The 16621-nt window shown below is 41.2% G+C and overlaps 2 protein-coding genes across 2 annotated transcripts; both read right to left on the bottom strand.

Moving 5' to 3' along the window:
- Nucleotides 1–281: 281 nt before the first annotated feature.
- Nucleotides 282–6339, bottom strand: tnnt2a (troponin T type 2a (cardiac)). The gene is made up of 12 exons (XM_086141711.1): nt 6199–6339; nt 5441–5497; nt 3855–3884; nt 3548–3572; nt 3369–3432; nt 2850–2966; nt 2662–2739; nt 2467–2577; nt 2272–2381; nt 2097–2187; nt 1299–1339; nt 282–448 (listed from the first exon to the last, which is right to left on the bottom strand). Exons 1-12 carry the CDS (start codon nt 6239–6241, stop codon nt 415–417), a joined length of 801 nt encoding a protein of 266 aa, XP_085997837.1. The 5' UTR covers nt 6242–6339; the 3' UTR covers nt 282–414.
- Nucleotides 6340–9328: 2989 nt separating this feature from the next.
- Nucleotides 9329–15740, bottom strand: lad1 (ladinin). Its single transcript, XM_086141762.1, has 15 exons — nt 15711–15740; nt 15425–15516; nt 14521–14706; nt 13835–14072; nt 13182–13255; nt 12739–12904; nt 12402–12494; nt 12175–12218; nt 12058–12100; nt 11794–11837; nt 11643–11709; nt 11414–11542; nt 11232–11321; nt 10556–10683; nt 9329–10245 (listed from the first exon to the last, which is right to left on the bottom strand). Exons 2-14 carry the CDS (start codon nt 15460–15462, stop codon nt 10585–10587), a joined length of 1311 nt encoding a protein of 436 aa, XP_085997888.1. The 5' UTR covers nt 15463–15516; nt 15711–15740; the 3' UTR covers nt 9329–10245; nt 10556–10584.
- Between the last annotated feature and the right edge of the window lie 881 nt (nt 15741–16621).

Genomic DNA, 16621 nt, shown 5'->3' with positions numbered 1-16621 from the left:
TAAGCTGGTGAGTGTGTTTTAGGGAGTTTACAGTTGTTATGCGTCCAAGTTACTGAGTGTAATATCTTCAAAGGGATCACTCGTCATTGTTAGCTGTCTGTGTGTGTGTGTGTGTTGGGTGGAGTCCTGGCTGTTAGCTTAGAGACCTTTTTGACTTTGCCAGTCTTGTCATGTCTCTGAGTTGGAATATCTGCCTCATCTTAGCTTGAGGCATTCTTGTGTCCATTTTGCTTTTGAATACCCTTTTTGATCTTTGGAGTTTCAGAAAAGAAAGCAATATATCAAACTGAATTCATTTTATTTACACTCAAACATACAAAGCCTTTTTTATTATTGGTTTTATATGGAACCAGAACAGTGAAGTGGGCTGTAGCAGGTTGGGCGTTAGCTTCTCGTTGCAGAACATGCCAACATCTACTTCCTCAGGCCTCTCTTGGTTCGCTTCGATCTGATGAAAACAAGATGAGCATTAAGAACAGACACATATCTGCCAACCATTCCAAAAAGGCACAAGTCACTGACAGTTGCTGACTGTAGGACACACTCATGCTGTTGTGTTTACGGGTGACAAATGACGACCGCACCCTGCACTCCAGAGGACAAGCAAGCACACTCAGTTTTAACCTTTCAAACCCTCATTGTTCATAGATTCACATCACAATGTGAGTACACTAGATCTACATGTCTACATGTGATGATTGAGACAAGTTATAGATTCTATAAGACTTGTCTGTAAATATTTAACTGTTTTTTCAGGTTAAGCTCCTTTCGGGTTATCTTGCATATCTGTACTGTGGCACCTCATTGGAAACCAAGGAAAATATCTTGTCAAACTCAACACCTTGCTCTAGTATTTTTAACTAATCTATGTTTGAATAATGAACATATGTGGTCAAACTGCTGCTTGTAAAAGTTTAGTGAGCTTCTGATGTAACCTGGGTAACAGGCTCTTGAATTGTCACCTGATACTACCAGAAACTGTGCCATTATGAACCCCTGGATGAGAAACTATTGGTCCCATCCTAATGACATAATATATCTGGATGAAAATGTGTGAATTTGCTTCATAAACCATTGCCTTTTTTATTTAAACAAAAATTTAAGAAATTATGCCTGTTGTTCTGGACTGTAATGCTGGGTTAATGGAGAAGTACTCAATACGTGGGTTGGGATAAAATTCTTGCTCATAGATGAGTTTGTACATGAACTGTGAGGAGAAAAATGATAAATTGTGTCTTGGCAAGTTGGACAAGAAGCTCTAACAGGTGTGTGCACCTCAGAAAAAAAAAAAAACTTACGTTTTCTGGTGGTCACTGACACGGTTCCTCAATACATTTATCTGTAAAGAGGAAAACAAGAAAACCTTTAAAGGGGTTATTTTAGCCCTTTCCATCTTATACCAAAGGTTCTCACTATTTGAGTCTTTGTGTTCCCTCAGACTAAGATTAGAATAAGCTAACTGATTAGTTTAAAGTGGCAACATTTTCATAATTAAAAACTATTTCATATCATCTTGAATTGTACGGACCAAACAACTTTTTGATTTGTCAAGAAAATAACGCATAATTATAACGCATAATTGGTTCCAGCTTTCGTTCTGCCTTAGCCTTGTTATATACGGGGATGCTTTCTTTCACCTCTGTACAAATTCCAAAAATATTCAATTTAAAGCCTCTAATTCTTAAAGTTTGAACCTTTATGAATTCAGAAAGTTCAGAAGAGTCAACCTCACTCTTAATAACTAAATAACATGCAACCTGAGGTTGGGCAGCATTTCACGTTTTTGGAGGCATAATAGTGACGTAAAGTTATGAATGTTTCCAGTCAAAGACAAATGCAAACCTTTTCCTAGCGAGTCAACTTTAACTGCCTGCCTGAGACTCACTCTTACTCTAATTTTCATTTCACCGTGCACATTGCTCAAATAACCGATGTCAATTCAGAACACGTACCAATTTTTAATTCTTAGCTAACATTTTTTAAGTTCTTGCAAAGACAGGTGTGCTCACTCCAAGTGCAGAATTACCCGTCTGCTGTCACAGTCCTGGGTCACAATCCTAACATCAAAAAGTACACATAGCTTTGCAAACACATACTTCATATTTTTGTCTGTTGAACTGGTACTGTAGCTCGAACTTCTCTGCCTCCAGCTGGTACATCCACTCCCACAGCTCCATGGCCTTCTCTCTGAGAGCCATAGACACGAATAGGTAAGCACTTGCAAAGTATGGAAAAGGTATTATTCGACCGCTGAGTTTTCTCTCAACATACTTGATCTTGTCCTGACTCAAGTTTTCAATGTCCAATGATTTTCGTCTTTCACTCAGGATCTTCTTCTTCTTCTCCCTCTCTGTCTGACGCTTGCCACTCCGTTTCTCCGTCTGGGGGAAAACTGAAATCACTAACGGCGTACTTTCTGATACCTTTACCGCTTGACTGCCCACAATAACCTCCCCACTTCCTCACCAGCTTCTGCATGTAGCCTCCAAAATGCAAACTAGTCAGGGTTTTCTTCTTCTTAGCATCATCCTCCGCTCTTTTCTTGGCCTCCTCCTCCTCCTTACGCGCTTTCTCCTCCTAAAAATACAGATGAACAGAGGAAGACTGCTTGGGAGTGCTATAAAGGAAAGATCTTGGTGAAGTCCCTGAGGATGACTTTACCTCAAGACGCTTCTGTCTTTCCTTCTCTCTTTCGCTGCGTATCCTTTGCTGCTCGGCGCGTTCGGAACGGCGCTTTTCCTGCACAATTGACAATCCAACTGATCACACTCTGAAGGGTTGTTTAATGTGGTGTGTGTGCGCCTTGGATTAATGTTGCTTTGCTTTAACCATCCAAATCAAGCACTCACAATCCTCTCCTTTAGACTGATTAGCTCCTCTTCCTCTTTCTTCCTGCTCTCAAAATGAACCTCAATCAAGGTTTGAAGCTCCATCAAGTCCTTCTCCATCCGCTTACGATGAATGTCCTGCACAAAGTAATTCAAAAAACATCTCTGTTTCTTGCCCCCAACTCCAGTGGTCTCTTATACAAGAATTAGCATTGGGTGTTTTTCTGTTAGCCAGTTTCATTTAGAGATAGCAAAAGCCGCTATGGAAATATGGATACCGATCTGGGACTTTCAATGGGGTATTACTTTCTGAAGGCATGGGGAAAAACAAATTCAGATGGAAAAACAAGATGTCAAAATAAATAGTGCAAAATGCAAAGTATGCATTAGAGTTGGAGAGAGCACTAAAACATGATTGGCGTGACTGACAGTGAACATTTGTAACATTTTCCACGCCCCAAAACAGTCCAATTTGGTTCCAAGCCCTTGTTCTGTCATACCTGCTCCCCTCAATGTCATGTAAACATGCTGATCACTCACATCAAAATCCACTTTCTCTCCATCTGGGATCTTGGGAGGGATGAGGTTTGGCATGATAAATGGCCTGGGGAATAAAAAATGAGTTTGTAGAGAGAGCGGAAGAGGAATGAGGCAAATAGATCGGCTAAGGTGATAACAAATGAATTTCTAAGTAGGTCAAAAAAGAAGTTATTGCTCACTTGAATTTTGGTTTGGCCTCCTCTTCTGTTTGGATGAAATATAAAAGAAAATACAGAAATTAATGCTGAAGTGCTTCAGTAAAAAAAAAAAAAAACCTTAAACCAAACTGTACCAAAAATCTCAGAAGAATCCTGCAAGTCTATGTTTTTCCCTGCTTCATAGTAAAAAGAAAAGTCCTATTCATAAAAGTAAACCGTAACCAGCCTAACAGGGTCCAGTCTATTTGTGATAACATCGAATGGTTCTTTTATCACCGCATATCAGATGCGGGGCTGTTCATTAAATTGCAATGTAACTGGAATTTACCTTCACCCTCCTCTCCTTCCTCCTCTCCATCTGAAACCAGATAGAATACAGTGTTTAGGCGACCGACTGCACGACAAAAGAAAAGAAGAGGATTGAATATAGCTCAGGCGGCCGCTCGTGTGTGTCAGATGTGTTGCATGTCTCACACACAGCTCTGGATAGGAATGAGTGCGTCTGAGGAGATAATAAGCGACCTCTCACCAAAAAAGGCATGGCATGCGTGACCTCCGAACAACACTCAGCAACACAAGGATAGACAGAAATTATCTCCAGCTGAGTTCTCTGTCCATTGTAGAACAATGACATGTTTCAAGTTGTAAAATTAATCCTCTTCTGCCTCATTATATTTGTCACATATAATTTACTGTACCTTTTAAAACCGACAAATGGGATACAAACCGTGATTCAGTTTTCGCTGGTAGGAGAGGCAAGTTAACACCCCAAATTAAAAGGATAATAGTACTCCTGGTTAATATGAAAATATGAAAAAGCCCCGGGGCCGGGAGGGACGTGTCGCCTCGACTAAGTGTGTGTATGTGCTGACTGACATGGACCAGGATGAAAAATAAGCAGAACACCTAGTCTGTCACATACCAAAGTGGCAGCTCAGCGAGAGCCTTGTTCGTTCTCCCAGCTCTCTCATTCAGGGTTGAAAGTGCACCTTTATACATTAAGTCAAGAACTTCATTGCTGCATTTCGAAAGGAAACGTCACTTCCGTCACTGTGCTTGTTCTCTTGTCTGATGAAAGCTATGGATCTCCAGTGTTATTGATTCTGAGTGGCAGCTTTGTATTGAGGGATTAAGTTGATCTATAGCAGGGGTCAGGAACCTTTTTGACTGGGAGAGCCATAAAAGGCAAATATTTCTAAATATATTTCATTGAGAGCCATATAGTATCTTTAACATATAATAAAATTAAATATGTATTACTTTTAATGCGACTTCTGGTGCTGCGTGGATTTGTTCAAAGTGTCGCTTTATATTTCACCGTTTCATCGATGCAATTTTATCACTGCATATTAGACATACCGCGGATCCAAATGCAAATTCCTTCGTTCACGCAGCCTGGAATGCATGATAAAAATTGTCTTTTTTTCTTTTCGCCATCTTTTCTATTACAAGGATAAACTAGTTGGCTGTCTGATAAAATTGATTTCTTCACCTTCACAATGACCCGGACTTGCTCGGAAGCCATCGGTTCCCGACCTGACCGACGGGTGACCCGTGAAATTATCTTAAAATATAATTTCTGTTTACTTTAAAATGACAGTATTATGAAGAAATATCACAAGTATTTTAAAATCAGTTCCAAACTGTTTTTTTTTTCAACTCAAATTTGTCTGGGAGCCATATGCCGTCACCGGAAGAGCCATACTTGGCTCGCGAGCCATAGGTTCCCGACCGCTGATCTATAGGATGAGAAGATCAACTTAATACAAATGGACCAGTGAAATACCCCTCTTAAAAACTGGACTTTTCTAACTTAAAAAAAATGAATCTTTTGAGAGACATGGTTCTCACAGGATAAATCTGACCCATCCTCAACATGTGTTTTATTTTTTTTCTCACTATTAAACATCTTACCCTGTTCTTCATTGTTGTCCTCCTCTGCAGCAGGTTTGTCCTCTTCTTGTTCGGCCTCTGGCAGAAATAAGTCAGAAACACAGTAACACATTACAGAGCCACTGTGGCACGTGGGGGTATCATATTTGCATACAGCAATATACAGGACTGTCTCGGAAAATTAGAATATTGTGATAAAATTCTTTATCCTCTGTAATGTAATTAAAAAAACAAAAATTACTTTTTCATGATATTCTAATATTTTGAGATAGGAGTTTTGAGTTTTCTTAAGATGTAAGCCATAATCAACAATATTAAAATAATAAAAGGCTTGCAATATTTCAGTTCATTTGTAATGAATCCAGAATGTATGACAGTTTTGTTTTCTTAATTGCATTACAGAAGATAAAGAACTTTATCACAATATTCTAATTTTCAGAGACAGTCCTGAAGTTAAAAGCAGCACTTAAGTCAGGTCCGCCTTTTTTTTATTCATGTTTGCGGCACAATAAGTTGCCTTCGCTCAGTTGCCCCGGATGAATTTGGTGAACTTTAATTCAAGTCAATTAATTCAACGTTCTTAAGATCAGGCAATGTGAATAATCCGCATGAATAATGATAATAATACTTATAAATGTATTTATAAAGCACTTTTTTATCAAAGTGCAGTAAAAATAAGAACAACTGAGAGTAAGACACAACAAAATAGGAAATGATTCATTTATTGTCTGTTTTGCCCTTTTTCTTTTCAACTTTTCATCTCTGTTTGAAAGCAGTACCTTCCTCCTCCTCGGCTTCCTGCTCCTGTGTTTCCCCCTCCATCCCTTCCGCCTCTGCCAAACAGATAGAGTGCAAACAAAATCAACCACAATTTTTTACCTGGATTCGTGAATCAACTGTCACGTTTCATTTATCTTATTCCAGCCCCGTCTGTCAGTCTGTGTGTCGCAATGATTTGATTGAGTCTCAGTCTTCCAACATATGGAGCTCAACCAGACTATATAGATGTGTTTTTGCATAACAAATCATCATCAATCAATAAACTATTAACTGAATATTTGCATTTGACTCTTTATATCATCAAAGAAGAAACTCAACCAAGAAAACATTTCTTTGACTCACATAATTGTACTTTTTTTGGTTTATCTAATATACAATACAATACTTAACACAGTGAGGTTTATATCTGTGATAAATAGAATGAATAATGAATATTCTTACCTTCCACCACCCTGTAAAAATTAGAAACACACTTAAGTTACTGTTATTATGCAAAGGTGAGTTATTTCAACCCATTCATGGACTAAATATTTTCATCTTTTCTAATCAGAAAACATGGTACATGAAACATGGTAACCTACTCCTCGTACTCCTCCTCCGCCACCTCCTCGTTGTCCGACATGACCGTGATCCACAGGGAGCCTAAAGTTAAATAAACATGAAAAACAAACAAAAAAAACAGATGCAAGTCCTCGAAAACCTGCAAAGTATGCAGTATAGCCTCTCCTCCTGTGAGATGTACCTGACAAGCAGATGCAGGTCCTCGCTTTTCACTCAAGAATGCTGCTGCTGGGAGTCAGAAGGTCAGGAAGCACTGAGTCTGTCCTGGAGGAAAGGCTTAAAAACCCCTGGTCGAGCTATTAATATCATCCTAGATTGCTTCTCCTCTTCATTATCACATTCCCTAAAAAGGCTGCAGAGCCAAGAAGATGTTGATAACGACACACACACACACACACACACACACACACACACACACACACACACACACACACACACACACACATGCCCAAGCAGCATTGTTTTCCTCTCATGACACCTGACCCCTTTACAAAATACATGCATTAAGTATTGATTTCCAATCCCTTTCCTCTTCATCGTTATGAAGATGCAGATGTGCGTGTCTTGCGTGTCCATGACATCAGAGGTTCGATTCTTTCCAGGTGGAATATCAGAATCTCACCGGGTGGGCACTCAAACGGTTAATAGACCCACGTTATCCTCCGGTCCCTCCTCCCAATGGTGACAGGGAGTGGGTGGATCACGGGGGTTGGGGGGGGGGGGGGGGCTGGAGGATTCAAATCCAGTTTGAATTACAAGCGCCAACCTGGATGCATTAACAGGCATATTCAATCAATTTGCTCATGGATCGATAACATCCGGCACGCAGGGGCCCCCACGGGCCCTCCACGTGGATCCCTGGGAACTGAACGGGACTGATATTTCGGAGCAACGGATACTGATGGAGCATCAGCAGATGGACATCAGGGAGTTTGGAAGGTGTGTGAGCGTGCGTGTGCGTGTGTGTGTGTGATATTTACACGACGATCTGGGCTTTTCTTCAGCTGCTGCCTTCTGCCTGTGTGCACTTTGTAGTATGTTATTAGACTGATTTTCATCCCAGTGTGTTCCTGTTTGTGTATCCATCATCAGTGCAAATCAAGCAAAGAAAGTAAGTGTTTTTATTGATTGATTGATTGAAGTTTTCTGGTTTTTGGTTTCCAAACAACTGAGCTGGAGCCGTGTCTTGTACCGTAGGCCTTGGAAGCCACTCAGTCAGTGTCACATTAAGGGAATTGTTTGAATCCCAAGGTGCCCATTGCTTATGTTGAATTTTTATTTTCAAATCAAGGGAATCTAATCTTTTTCTTACACACGTATGTTTCAAACCGAGGTGCTTTTCTGTTCATCCGCCCGTCAGAATATTTTTTCACAATTTGACACCAGCAGTGGATTGTCCCGTTCATTTGTTGTGGAAAGTTTCTCTGTGACGCTGTGGAGAATGGAGACAATTGAGTCTGAAAAAGTAGTTTATTTTGATAACAGTGGATTTGCTGCGGTTAGAAGGAATGGTGTTGTGCGTATATCCAAGGGGACCATATTCATCAGAATGCACCGTGGCTGTGAGCGCATCACAGTGTTAATGTGTGGGTCAATCCAGACTGTCGTGTGTTCTGCACACTTATCCTATGGAATCCACTCTATCTATTTCCTGCTATTATTTATTATTGTTATGTTTTACTTGAAACTGGCACAACAATTTCCTTCGGTATAAATAAAGTTGTTCTTATTCTTATTCTTATCAGATACCTGCAGCTTGTGATGATTTGTCTTTCCTTGGCTTCTGCTCTGTTGCCATCCTTAAAAATGCACAGACTAAACTGAAACAGCCTGAATTCTCAGCTATTAATTGTTAACTGTGCAAGGTGCTGCTTCCTATTGTCTCTCCTGCGCCCCCCTTTCCAGACACCAGCCCTTCTGAAAACACCTATTCACTCACCAAACCAATGCTTTCGTTTCAGAGTATTGATTGTGCAGTGTAAATCTAAGGTTGTTTTTAGCCAAATGAAAATATAGTAATCAATATAATAGCTCAACTGGGGCTTTTGGCGTGTCAGTCCCACCCTCAAGCTTGTACCTTCTAAAGATACTTCACACAGGATGACACTGCAGCTTGAGAACGCCGCAAAACCAGATTGATATTTCTCCGTTTAGTTGTGAATTTTATGAATCTAATGACAGAAGTATTGCTTTTGTTTTTATCAGTAACTTGATTGGAAAACAAAGGAAGATTTGGAACTCAGTGAGCCGTTGTATTTGAAATGTAAGGTAGAAATTCAGCAAAGCATAGCAATAGAAACCCTGATTTTATAGTTAAAAGTGTGTGTCACAATTATTATAAATCACAATTATTCATTCATTCATTTTCAAAACGGCTTTCCTGCTCTCAAGGTAGGGGGTGACCTCGGGCCTATATCAGCTGTCACCAGGCCGGAGGTGGGGTCACCCGGGGTCGCTCGCCAGTCGAGGACCAAATATAGACTTTCAACCATTCACTGTCTCATTCACACGTCTGGAAACACCTTGGGAAGGAAGGAAATCCAAATAGATATGTAAACTTCATGCACAACATGCAAACTCCACACAGAAAGGCCTCCAGCTGGTACTGAGAATGGTAGAATAAAGGAAGGTGGCTAATGTTCAATATATAATTTTTCTTATCCTATAGGAATACAGAGTAAGATATGATTGGCTGTAAGTAAATATGTCCTCTGATGGTGCAGATAGTTAGTTTACAATTAGATAAGCTACTGGCAGGCTGGCCGTTGGTTTGCTGTCAGTGGTGACAGCTGAGGACAGGAGATGAGTAGATTAGTCTACGGACTGCAATGCGTTATGGGCAACTTGTTTGTGAACAGTTGAAAGATGTGAATTTTGAAGAAATCAGAATAATCCCCTCAATATTAGATAATGGAAGATAGTATTTGAAATGGGAGATGAACCTTTAATATGTGCGCCTCAGTGTATATACAATATAAACACTGCAGTATTAATTCTAGCATGCAAGATAAGGAGAAATAGTGGAGGTTGCATTTAAAAAGACATTTAAACATTTAAAAAGGCATTTAAAACTCTGTGATGATTTCAATATCCAGGAAAATTCTCAACAAAATTGCAGTTGGAAGCAGGTTTTATCTAATAGTATTATGACGACCTAGTCAACAATAACCCTATTGAATTCGTGCACAGACAATCCTGTACTTTACAGAACAAAATCTCCACCAGTTTAAAGTGCTTTCATTTTCTTTTCTCCTGGAGTCTTGGCTCTACGGCTTTAAGACAAATACTCAGACAGTGTTTTAGCATTTAAGTAAATGATACAGCCGAGTACAAAATGAACCGAACACTCTGCTATTTCTCTTTGGTTCTCTGGCAGTGAAGATGAAATGAAAAGCAAAAAAAAATATTGAGCACATTAAAAAAGACAGTCGGTTCGTCATGTTGTTGTTTAAATCCGCGGTTCTGTCCCACAGGTCCAAATGTTCCTGGGAATACAAAAGCAGGATGAAAAAAAAAAATTAGAAAATCAAATTTAAGACTTCACTTTTAAAAATGTTTACATTTAAAAGACATATGGAGGGAAAAAAATATTTTGAAAAAAGAAATGAAGTCAACATATTCAGCAGCGCACATTGACATTATTTGTCTCTACTAGGAAAAGCATTTACGTGTTCAAAATAAAGATGTGAGATGAATTAAAAAGAAAAAAGTATCAAACCTGAATGCACACACACAGTCTCACAAACAACTCAAGAAATGCATCTAAATATACAAAGAATATGAACACCTTCCTACCCTGCCTGACTTTCAAATTTGGTAGTCTCTCATTTGGTGATTCTTCCAGGACTGTTGTTTGAGACTTCCCCCTCCCCCGCTTTCTCAAACAAGCTCCTCTTACTGCCGATGTCCACATGTCTCAGGTCCTACAGGCGAGACAGCAGGTATTTTTGCAACACCTCAACCGATATAACATTCTTACTGTTATCATTGATTACAACAATGATTGGCTCCATCGTGTCGGTGGCCCGATGTGCAGGATTTGTGACACAGACAGTGAATGGATTCTATAACTGCTGGTGCTGCTATCACGACTTCTGCTACTAGATGAATGAATTAATAAATTCATAGATGATAATGAAATAAGTGTTTATGTTTCAGGACAAAGATCTTAATTGATAAATGGCAATTTTTGGCACCTGCATGAAGAGCTCATGTTCATGGCACAATGGGGGAGTGAATATGAAGTGGACTTTGGTGTCCCTGCATCTTAAAAAGAAATGATGTGGTGGATGGGAAATATGCGCTGGCATTTGCTGTTTGGGGGAGAATCTGAGCGCTGTGTGGTTCTATAAAGAACATTTGATGTAACACTGACTCCCAGTGGCCAAAAGGGAGGCGTTCCACTTCCTGGTTGGTGAACATTTGATAGAGCAGTAAAAAGCAAAGTGCTCAGTTAGTTGGATGATCTGACCGTGGGACTTTGAGAGGACCCGGTCTGGTTGGTCTTGCCCCGCCAGTGGTTGATCCGGTCCGACATTCCCGAAGAGTGGCCTCTAAATTCCTGACACGATAGACGGAATAAAAATGCATACATTGCAGCGTGCATTAAAGGGCCCGGTCGAACCCAGAGGTAGTCGTGATCCATGAATGTACCTGTCTGGGAAGTCCGGGGCTGCCGGGGCTTCCTGGCTCCTTCTCAAAGATGCCTCTTTTCCTAGACACCTCCTCCAGCCTCAGCAGGGTCCTCTGGCTAACGTCTGGAGATCGCATCGTTTCAGATTTCTGATGACGTAAAAGAGGCAGAATGGGGAGTAAATTAAAGGAGAGCAGAAACTTTAATGTAAGGTTGTATTTTTCTGACTCACGGGCTGAAAAGTCTGACCTGTGCTGCATGAGCGAGTCTCTCCATCTTCTCCTGAATGGACCTCGAGGAAATTCTCTGCCTGGAACTGGTTGACACACAATGCACATCGGGTTTATACTGCACTCGGAAAGGTGGAGCAATGAAACAAATATTTTATGCAGAAACTTACTTCCTCTGGAAAGATGGTGTTTTCTCCTCATCTGTGTTTTGTTCCTGATGCAAACCCAAAGAGTATTGAAACTATATCCTCTATCCAGCTTTAATGATATGGTTTGCAAAATTAAAACGGAAATATCCTCCTGTTCATGCTGTTTTCTTTTAGTTTAAAAACTGCATTTGCTTTGAGATAGCCCATTTCTTCCAACCTATTTTTAACTTATTCCCCCAAACTTGACAATCATTGAGAGAGAGAGAACGCAAATATGTTTCTTACCGCGTCGGCGCCAACCTTTTTGGATGTCGTCCGGACACTCGCGCTAATTAAGAGGAAGACAGTTATTATTCAAATACCACATAGGGAATCTAGACAGCCAAAGGTATTTGTTCCTACCTCCTCTGCAGTGGTGAATCCTCCTCTGCTTTCTTACTCATCAGCTGTTGACGACAAAACATACATGTGTAAGAACAGCGACCACTGACCTGATGTGAGAAGTGTGTCACCCATGTTGTGGTATTGCCTCAGAAAATTGCACTGTTTTAATATTATTTATATCAATTCCTCCTGAAAGAAGTCCTTGTCACTTTGTGTTTGAATGTGTGTGCCGGGTTGTGTTTTACCCTGAAGGACATGGTCCTGGAGCTGTGTCTGACGAACGCAGGCCTAGTCGTCTGCTCAAAGTTACTGCTGGAGGAAAGGTCCTTCTCACCGGCCTGATTGGAACGAAAACAACAATAACAAACACACAAGATCAGCTTTGGCTGTTTCAGATGGTCGACATTGAGGATCTCAGTTTTGAATGCCGGTCAGCTGTCGTTATGGGCTGTCATGGTCCCTCTTGACACGGGAGGGGGCTGTTGTTCCACCCCACTGTGCAGTATGGGTACTTTGTCATCAAAACATGAAACCGCAGACGCAAATCATGGCTTTTGACGTACTACTTGTGTGTGCTTGTACCTGCTGCGCGTATCCGTTGGAAACGGGACTCTGGGGATCTCTGCGGGAGGGACTCGGACAAGGCGAATGCGCTTGACGGAACATGGGAGATCTCGGAGAGAGCGGACTCATGGGAGTCGACCGGCCGCTGGCCGAAGAACTATTGTCCATTGAGATGGTAACAGAACTGTAACATCAGAAGCGTGAATGAGCTACATGAGATATGTAATCGCGCTCTTTTACAATGACAAAGCTTCTGTCTTTACCCTCGTTTGATTAATCAAGCTGCAGAATTTTTTTTATGGAAATTTCCAAATATGTAAAAAAAAGATATCTTGCTTTTAGCCGATTATCTCTGTGTCTCTCGCTCTGCCCGCTCACACCTCGTGTTAATCATTCAATCTTATCTTCAAATGTGCTCGTACTGTGTCCGGCCTTTGCAAAATACACATTTGCTTGCAAACCTGACAAACTTGCGAGCCGGGCTGGAGGGTAGCTCGGGATCTGGCTCTTTGGCCAGCGCTGCTCCATTTTCCCGCTGATAAAGACACAAACAATGACGGGGATCAACATGAGCTCAGTGCTTGCAGGTTTCACACAAAGCCACCCAAGACACACCTTGCATTATGTAATACATTAGGAGCAAGTCCCCATATCACTGACTGAATCCCGCCTACAACTGTGTTAAATGATAAGGTCCAGATTATGACTTTTAGCACGCCTTATTGAAACATTTTATAGATATTGGTCTTTTTCTTGAAAGGATACAAATGCACGTCATTACCTTATAGTATATAGTCTACTGCCTGAATGGATCACGTGGGTTCCCTTAGATAGTATTACTTCTCCTCACTCAGATTATTCAAGCATACATGTTTGAATGAGAATGTGGGTCAGGCTTGAAAGAATGTTACGCCCTTTAATTCCCCCCCTGTCTCAGTTGTTGTTGTTGTAAAATCTGGAAATGATTAACACAACTCTCCGTGTGGGGTAACTGTGATAATCTACTCTACACGGTAGCATTATTGGGACCAATATGTCCAATATTAGGTCAAGGAGTTTTTATCTCAATATAGATGTATTCGAAATCTCGTATAATGCTTTAAAAAAATCTTACCTGTCTGCGTGTGACATCAGAGCTCGTGGTGCCGTTGCCGCTGTGGCCGTCGCATCCGCCTACGTTGCGGTCGGCCTCTCGTTTCTCCGACGGCGGCCCACCGCCCCGCTCCTCGGCCGAGTCCGTCCCGTCCTCGCCGATCTCCTTCTGTCGCCTCAGCGTCTCCACGTGCCTCATCCGTCGCCTCTCGTCCCGAACGCGCAGCATCTCTACGAAGTCCATCTGCATCTGGTCCACACTGGAAAATACATGGGGACGCGTCTGCGTGTGAATGACGAATGTACGGGTTGTATCATCTTCAGCTCTTGTGATGAATGAGAGGGCCAGTCGGCATTTTCTCTGCCATATCAAGTTTCGTAAATGAAAGATTCTATGGTTGGTCTCTCTCTTTGAAGGCGCTCAGCTGCTGCTGTTTTGGACAGCTTTTTCTGCTTTCTGTGTGCGGTTTCAGGTTTTTCACTTGTTTGAAAAGTATAGAGATGACACCCTCCCATCGGGCAAAAGTATAAGAATCCCCTCTCTCTGTTTGCTCCTGAAATCCAACCACTGAAAAGGTGTAACCATCAAAGAAAGTGGATTCTCACATCTGAGCACTCCAAAGTTGCGTTGAAGAAGCAAACACATGATGAATCACCGGAGCTTAGAGTTTAGTTATGATTGATATTTTGATGAATTGTGAAGATGACCTGCTTGGACTCTGAAACGTTTCACATGTGGCGTCCGTCTCGTTTGTTGCATCCAGAACGGGCGTGTCGCTTGGCGATCCACCGAGGTCAGAGTTCGGGTCACTGGTGCTGCTCGAACTCTTCAACCTCCTCCGCCTCTCCCTCTCCACCTCCTCTTCATCCTCCATTGTCCACTGGCGTGCCATGCTTGGGGCAGAGTTAGAACACACTCATACGCAGGGACTGATACACAAGTACCGGGACAAAACTGAGGAGGGAACAAATTCCCTGTACGAATCATACAGACATGACAGAAAAGGTTAACACTTAATAAGATAAATAAGATACAATTGAGAAATTAGGGTTAAAGTAACAGCTGCAAGAAACCCGCTTGACTAGTTCCTTGACTGTTTTGGAGTAAAAGCACAGTTGGTGGCATCAGCGTGTCTCTGCAGATTTTTATTTAGCCGAAAGTAAGGGGGACATTGAATTAGCTGAGGGTTGTTTATTTTTTTATCTTGTTAATAAATAAAACAATATTCTATATTATTTTTATATCTATTAATAATATAAAAATCTTTTACTTCTATAGGACAAAATATTGTTATCAGAACTATAAGGATTGGCCAAACCTCACTGCACAGACATGTTTCTACCGGCTGATGTAATGTTGTGTGCAAATATAAGCTTGGCAGTGTGTGATGTGTCTCACTGCTTCTGGATTTGAGTCCAACTGTAAAGTCATTCAGCTACAAATGCCAGAGGGAGATCAGGTAAGGCTCAGATAAAAAATATGTTTGTCAAACTCTACAAAGGTTTTGCCAAATAGAGAAGAAACAAAAAAAAAATTCCAACACTGAAAGATGATGTCAAAAATATAGGTGTCATGTTGCACTGCAGAAACTCAATGCAAGTTAAGACTTACCTGGACAGAGCTGACCAGTTTTTGCGACTGATGGACATTTTGAACCAAAATGGAAGTTCCCAGTTCCACTTCACCTGCAGAGAGACCGTCGACTAATGGACAAAAGTCAAATTACCGTCAGCGCGACACAAACTCCACCTTTACCCCGCCGCAGTTCACTGATGTGTCACGTGATCAAAAAGGTAAGCAACCCACCTGAGGGATAGATAGAGATAGAGCGAGAGAGAGGGGGAGCAAGAGAGGAAATATTTAGGTTTAGTCCTAACAGTCAAGACCTGTAATTTACCTTGTAAACATGTTATATTGGCTTTTGATGTTTTCTGCAGTTGACTGCATCCCCCTTGGCTTTTCAATGAGAGTCAAACATTGTTTGCTGTGCTTTGAAGCCACACCTTTCTCCAAAGCCGGAGTGTTCGGACTCTGCCCCAGAATCAGGCTCTGTCCAAGACACACACACAAACACACACACACAGTCTCCACCTCTGCTGGATTTATACCTTTATATCATGCATGTGTGCAAAATTCTTTGCAGGAAACTTCAGTAACCAGGGTGTGCCGTTATCTTAATTATAAATGCCTTGCAGCACTCTTGCATATCTGAAAGTGTGTGTGTGTGTGTGTGTGTGTGTGTGTGTGTAATGCAGGCATTACTTGTCCACAGCTTTACACACTTGTTTTCAGTTAATTTAAGACTTGTATTTTACTCCTACTTCTGTAATTATCAGAATAATTATCCGTGCAGCTTCTATGGGGAGAAACATGGCTGTTCTTTTTCAGTCTTAACATTGCAGACATCTACCATAGCAACAGAGCAAGGAGGAAAATGTCTCATTATCATTACCCAGATAGGCTAAACCATTACTCTGCTAAGATTTCAAAGATTGTGACTCATTTAGACTCTGTAACTAGTTGCCATCAAGTCTTGTTCCCTGATGTTCGAAATGTCTGTGTTTCTCTGTTGTAAACATTTTAAATCAATGCAGAACCAAAGAAGTGGTTCTCCTGTCCTCCTGGCTTTGTTCCGCCAGGAGGACAGATGTGCTCTTTAGCTTTTATGAATATGAAAATGGGTGAAGGGAAGCTGCTACACGGCGATGGACAGGTGACAGTTGCTCGTTCTGTGGGAGCTCTGCTTTGCAGGCAAGCAGCGAAAGCTATAACCTTTATGGATGTTTTATGAATGTTATGAAACCCATC

Source organism: Fistularia commersonii, chromosome 34, assembly GCF_037954325.1.
Source record: "Fistularia commersonii isolate RoL2024-O1a breed Wild chromosome 34, RoL_Fcom_v1.0, whole genome shotgun sequence".
NCBI lineage: Eukaryota > Metazoa > Chordata > Actinopteri > Syngnathiformes > Fistulariidae > Fistularia > Fistularia commersonii.
This window is presented reverse-complemented; position numbering and strand designations above follow the sequence as displayed.

Bases quoted from the DNA above. Each gene is read 5' to 3' on its own strand.
- tnnt2a (XM_086141711.1), bottom strand. From the start codon at position 6,241: ATGGAGGGGGAAACACAGGAGCAGGAAGCCGAGGAGGAGGAAG. The intron at 3,573-3,854 runs GTAAATTCCAGT...TCATCCAAACAG, and splicing joins GGAAGGAGAGGAGGGTGAAG to AAGAGGAGGCCAAACCAAAA. The intron at 449-1,298 runs GTAAGTTTTTTT...TGTTTTCATCAG, and splicing joins GTCAGTGACCACCAGAAAAC to ATCGAAGCGAACCAAGAGAG.
- lad1 (XM_086141762.1), bottom strand. From the start codon at position 15,462: ATGTCCATCAGTCGCAAAAACTGGTCAGCTCTGTCCAG. The intron at 14,707-15,424 runs GTAAGTCTTAAC...CTCTGCCCCAAG, and splicing joins AACTGGTCAGCTCTGTCCAG to CATGGCACGCCAGTGGACAA. The intron at 12,101-12,174 runs GTAGGAACAAAT...CCTCTTAATTAG, and splicing joins GATTCACCACTGCAGAGGAG to CGCGAGTGTCCGGACGACAT.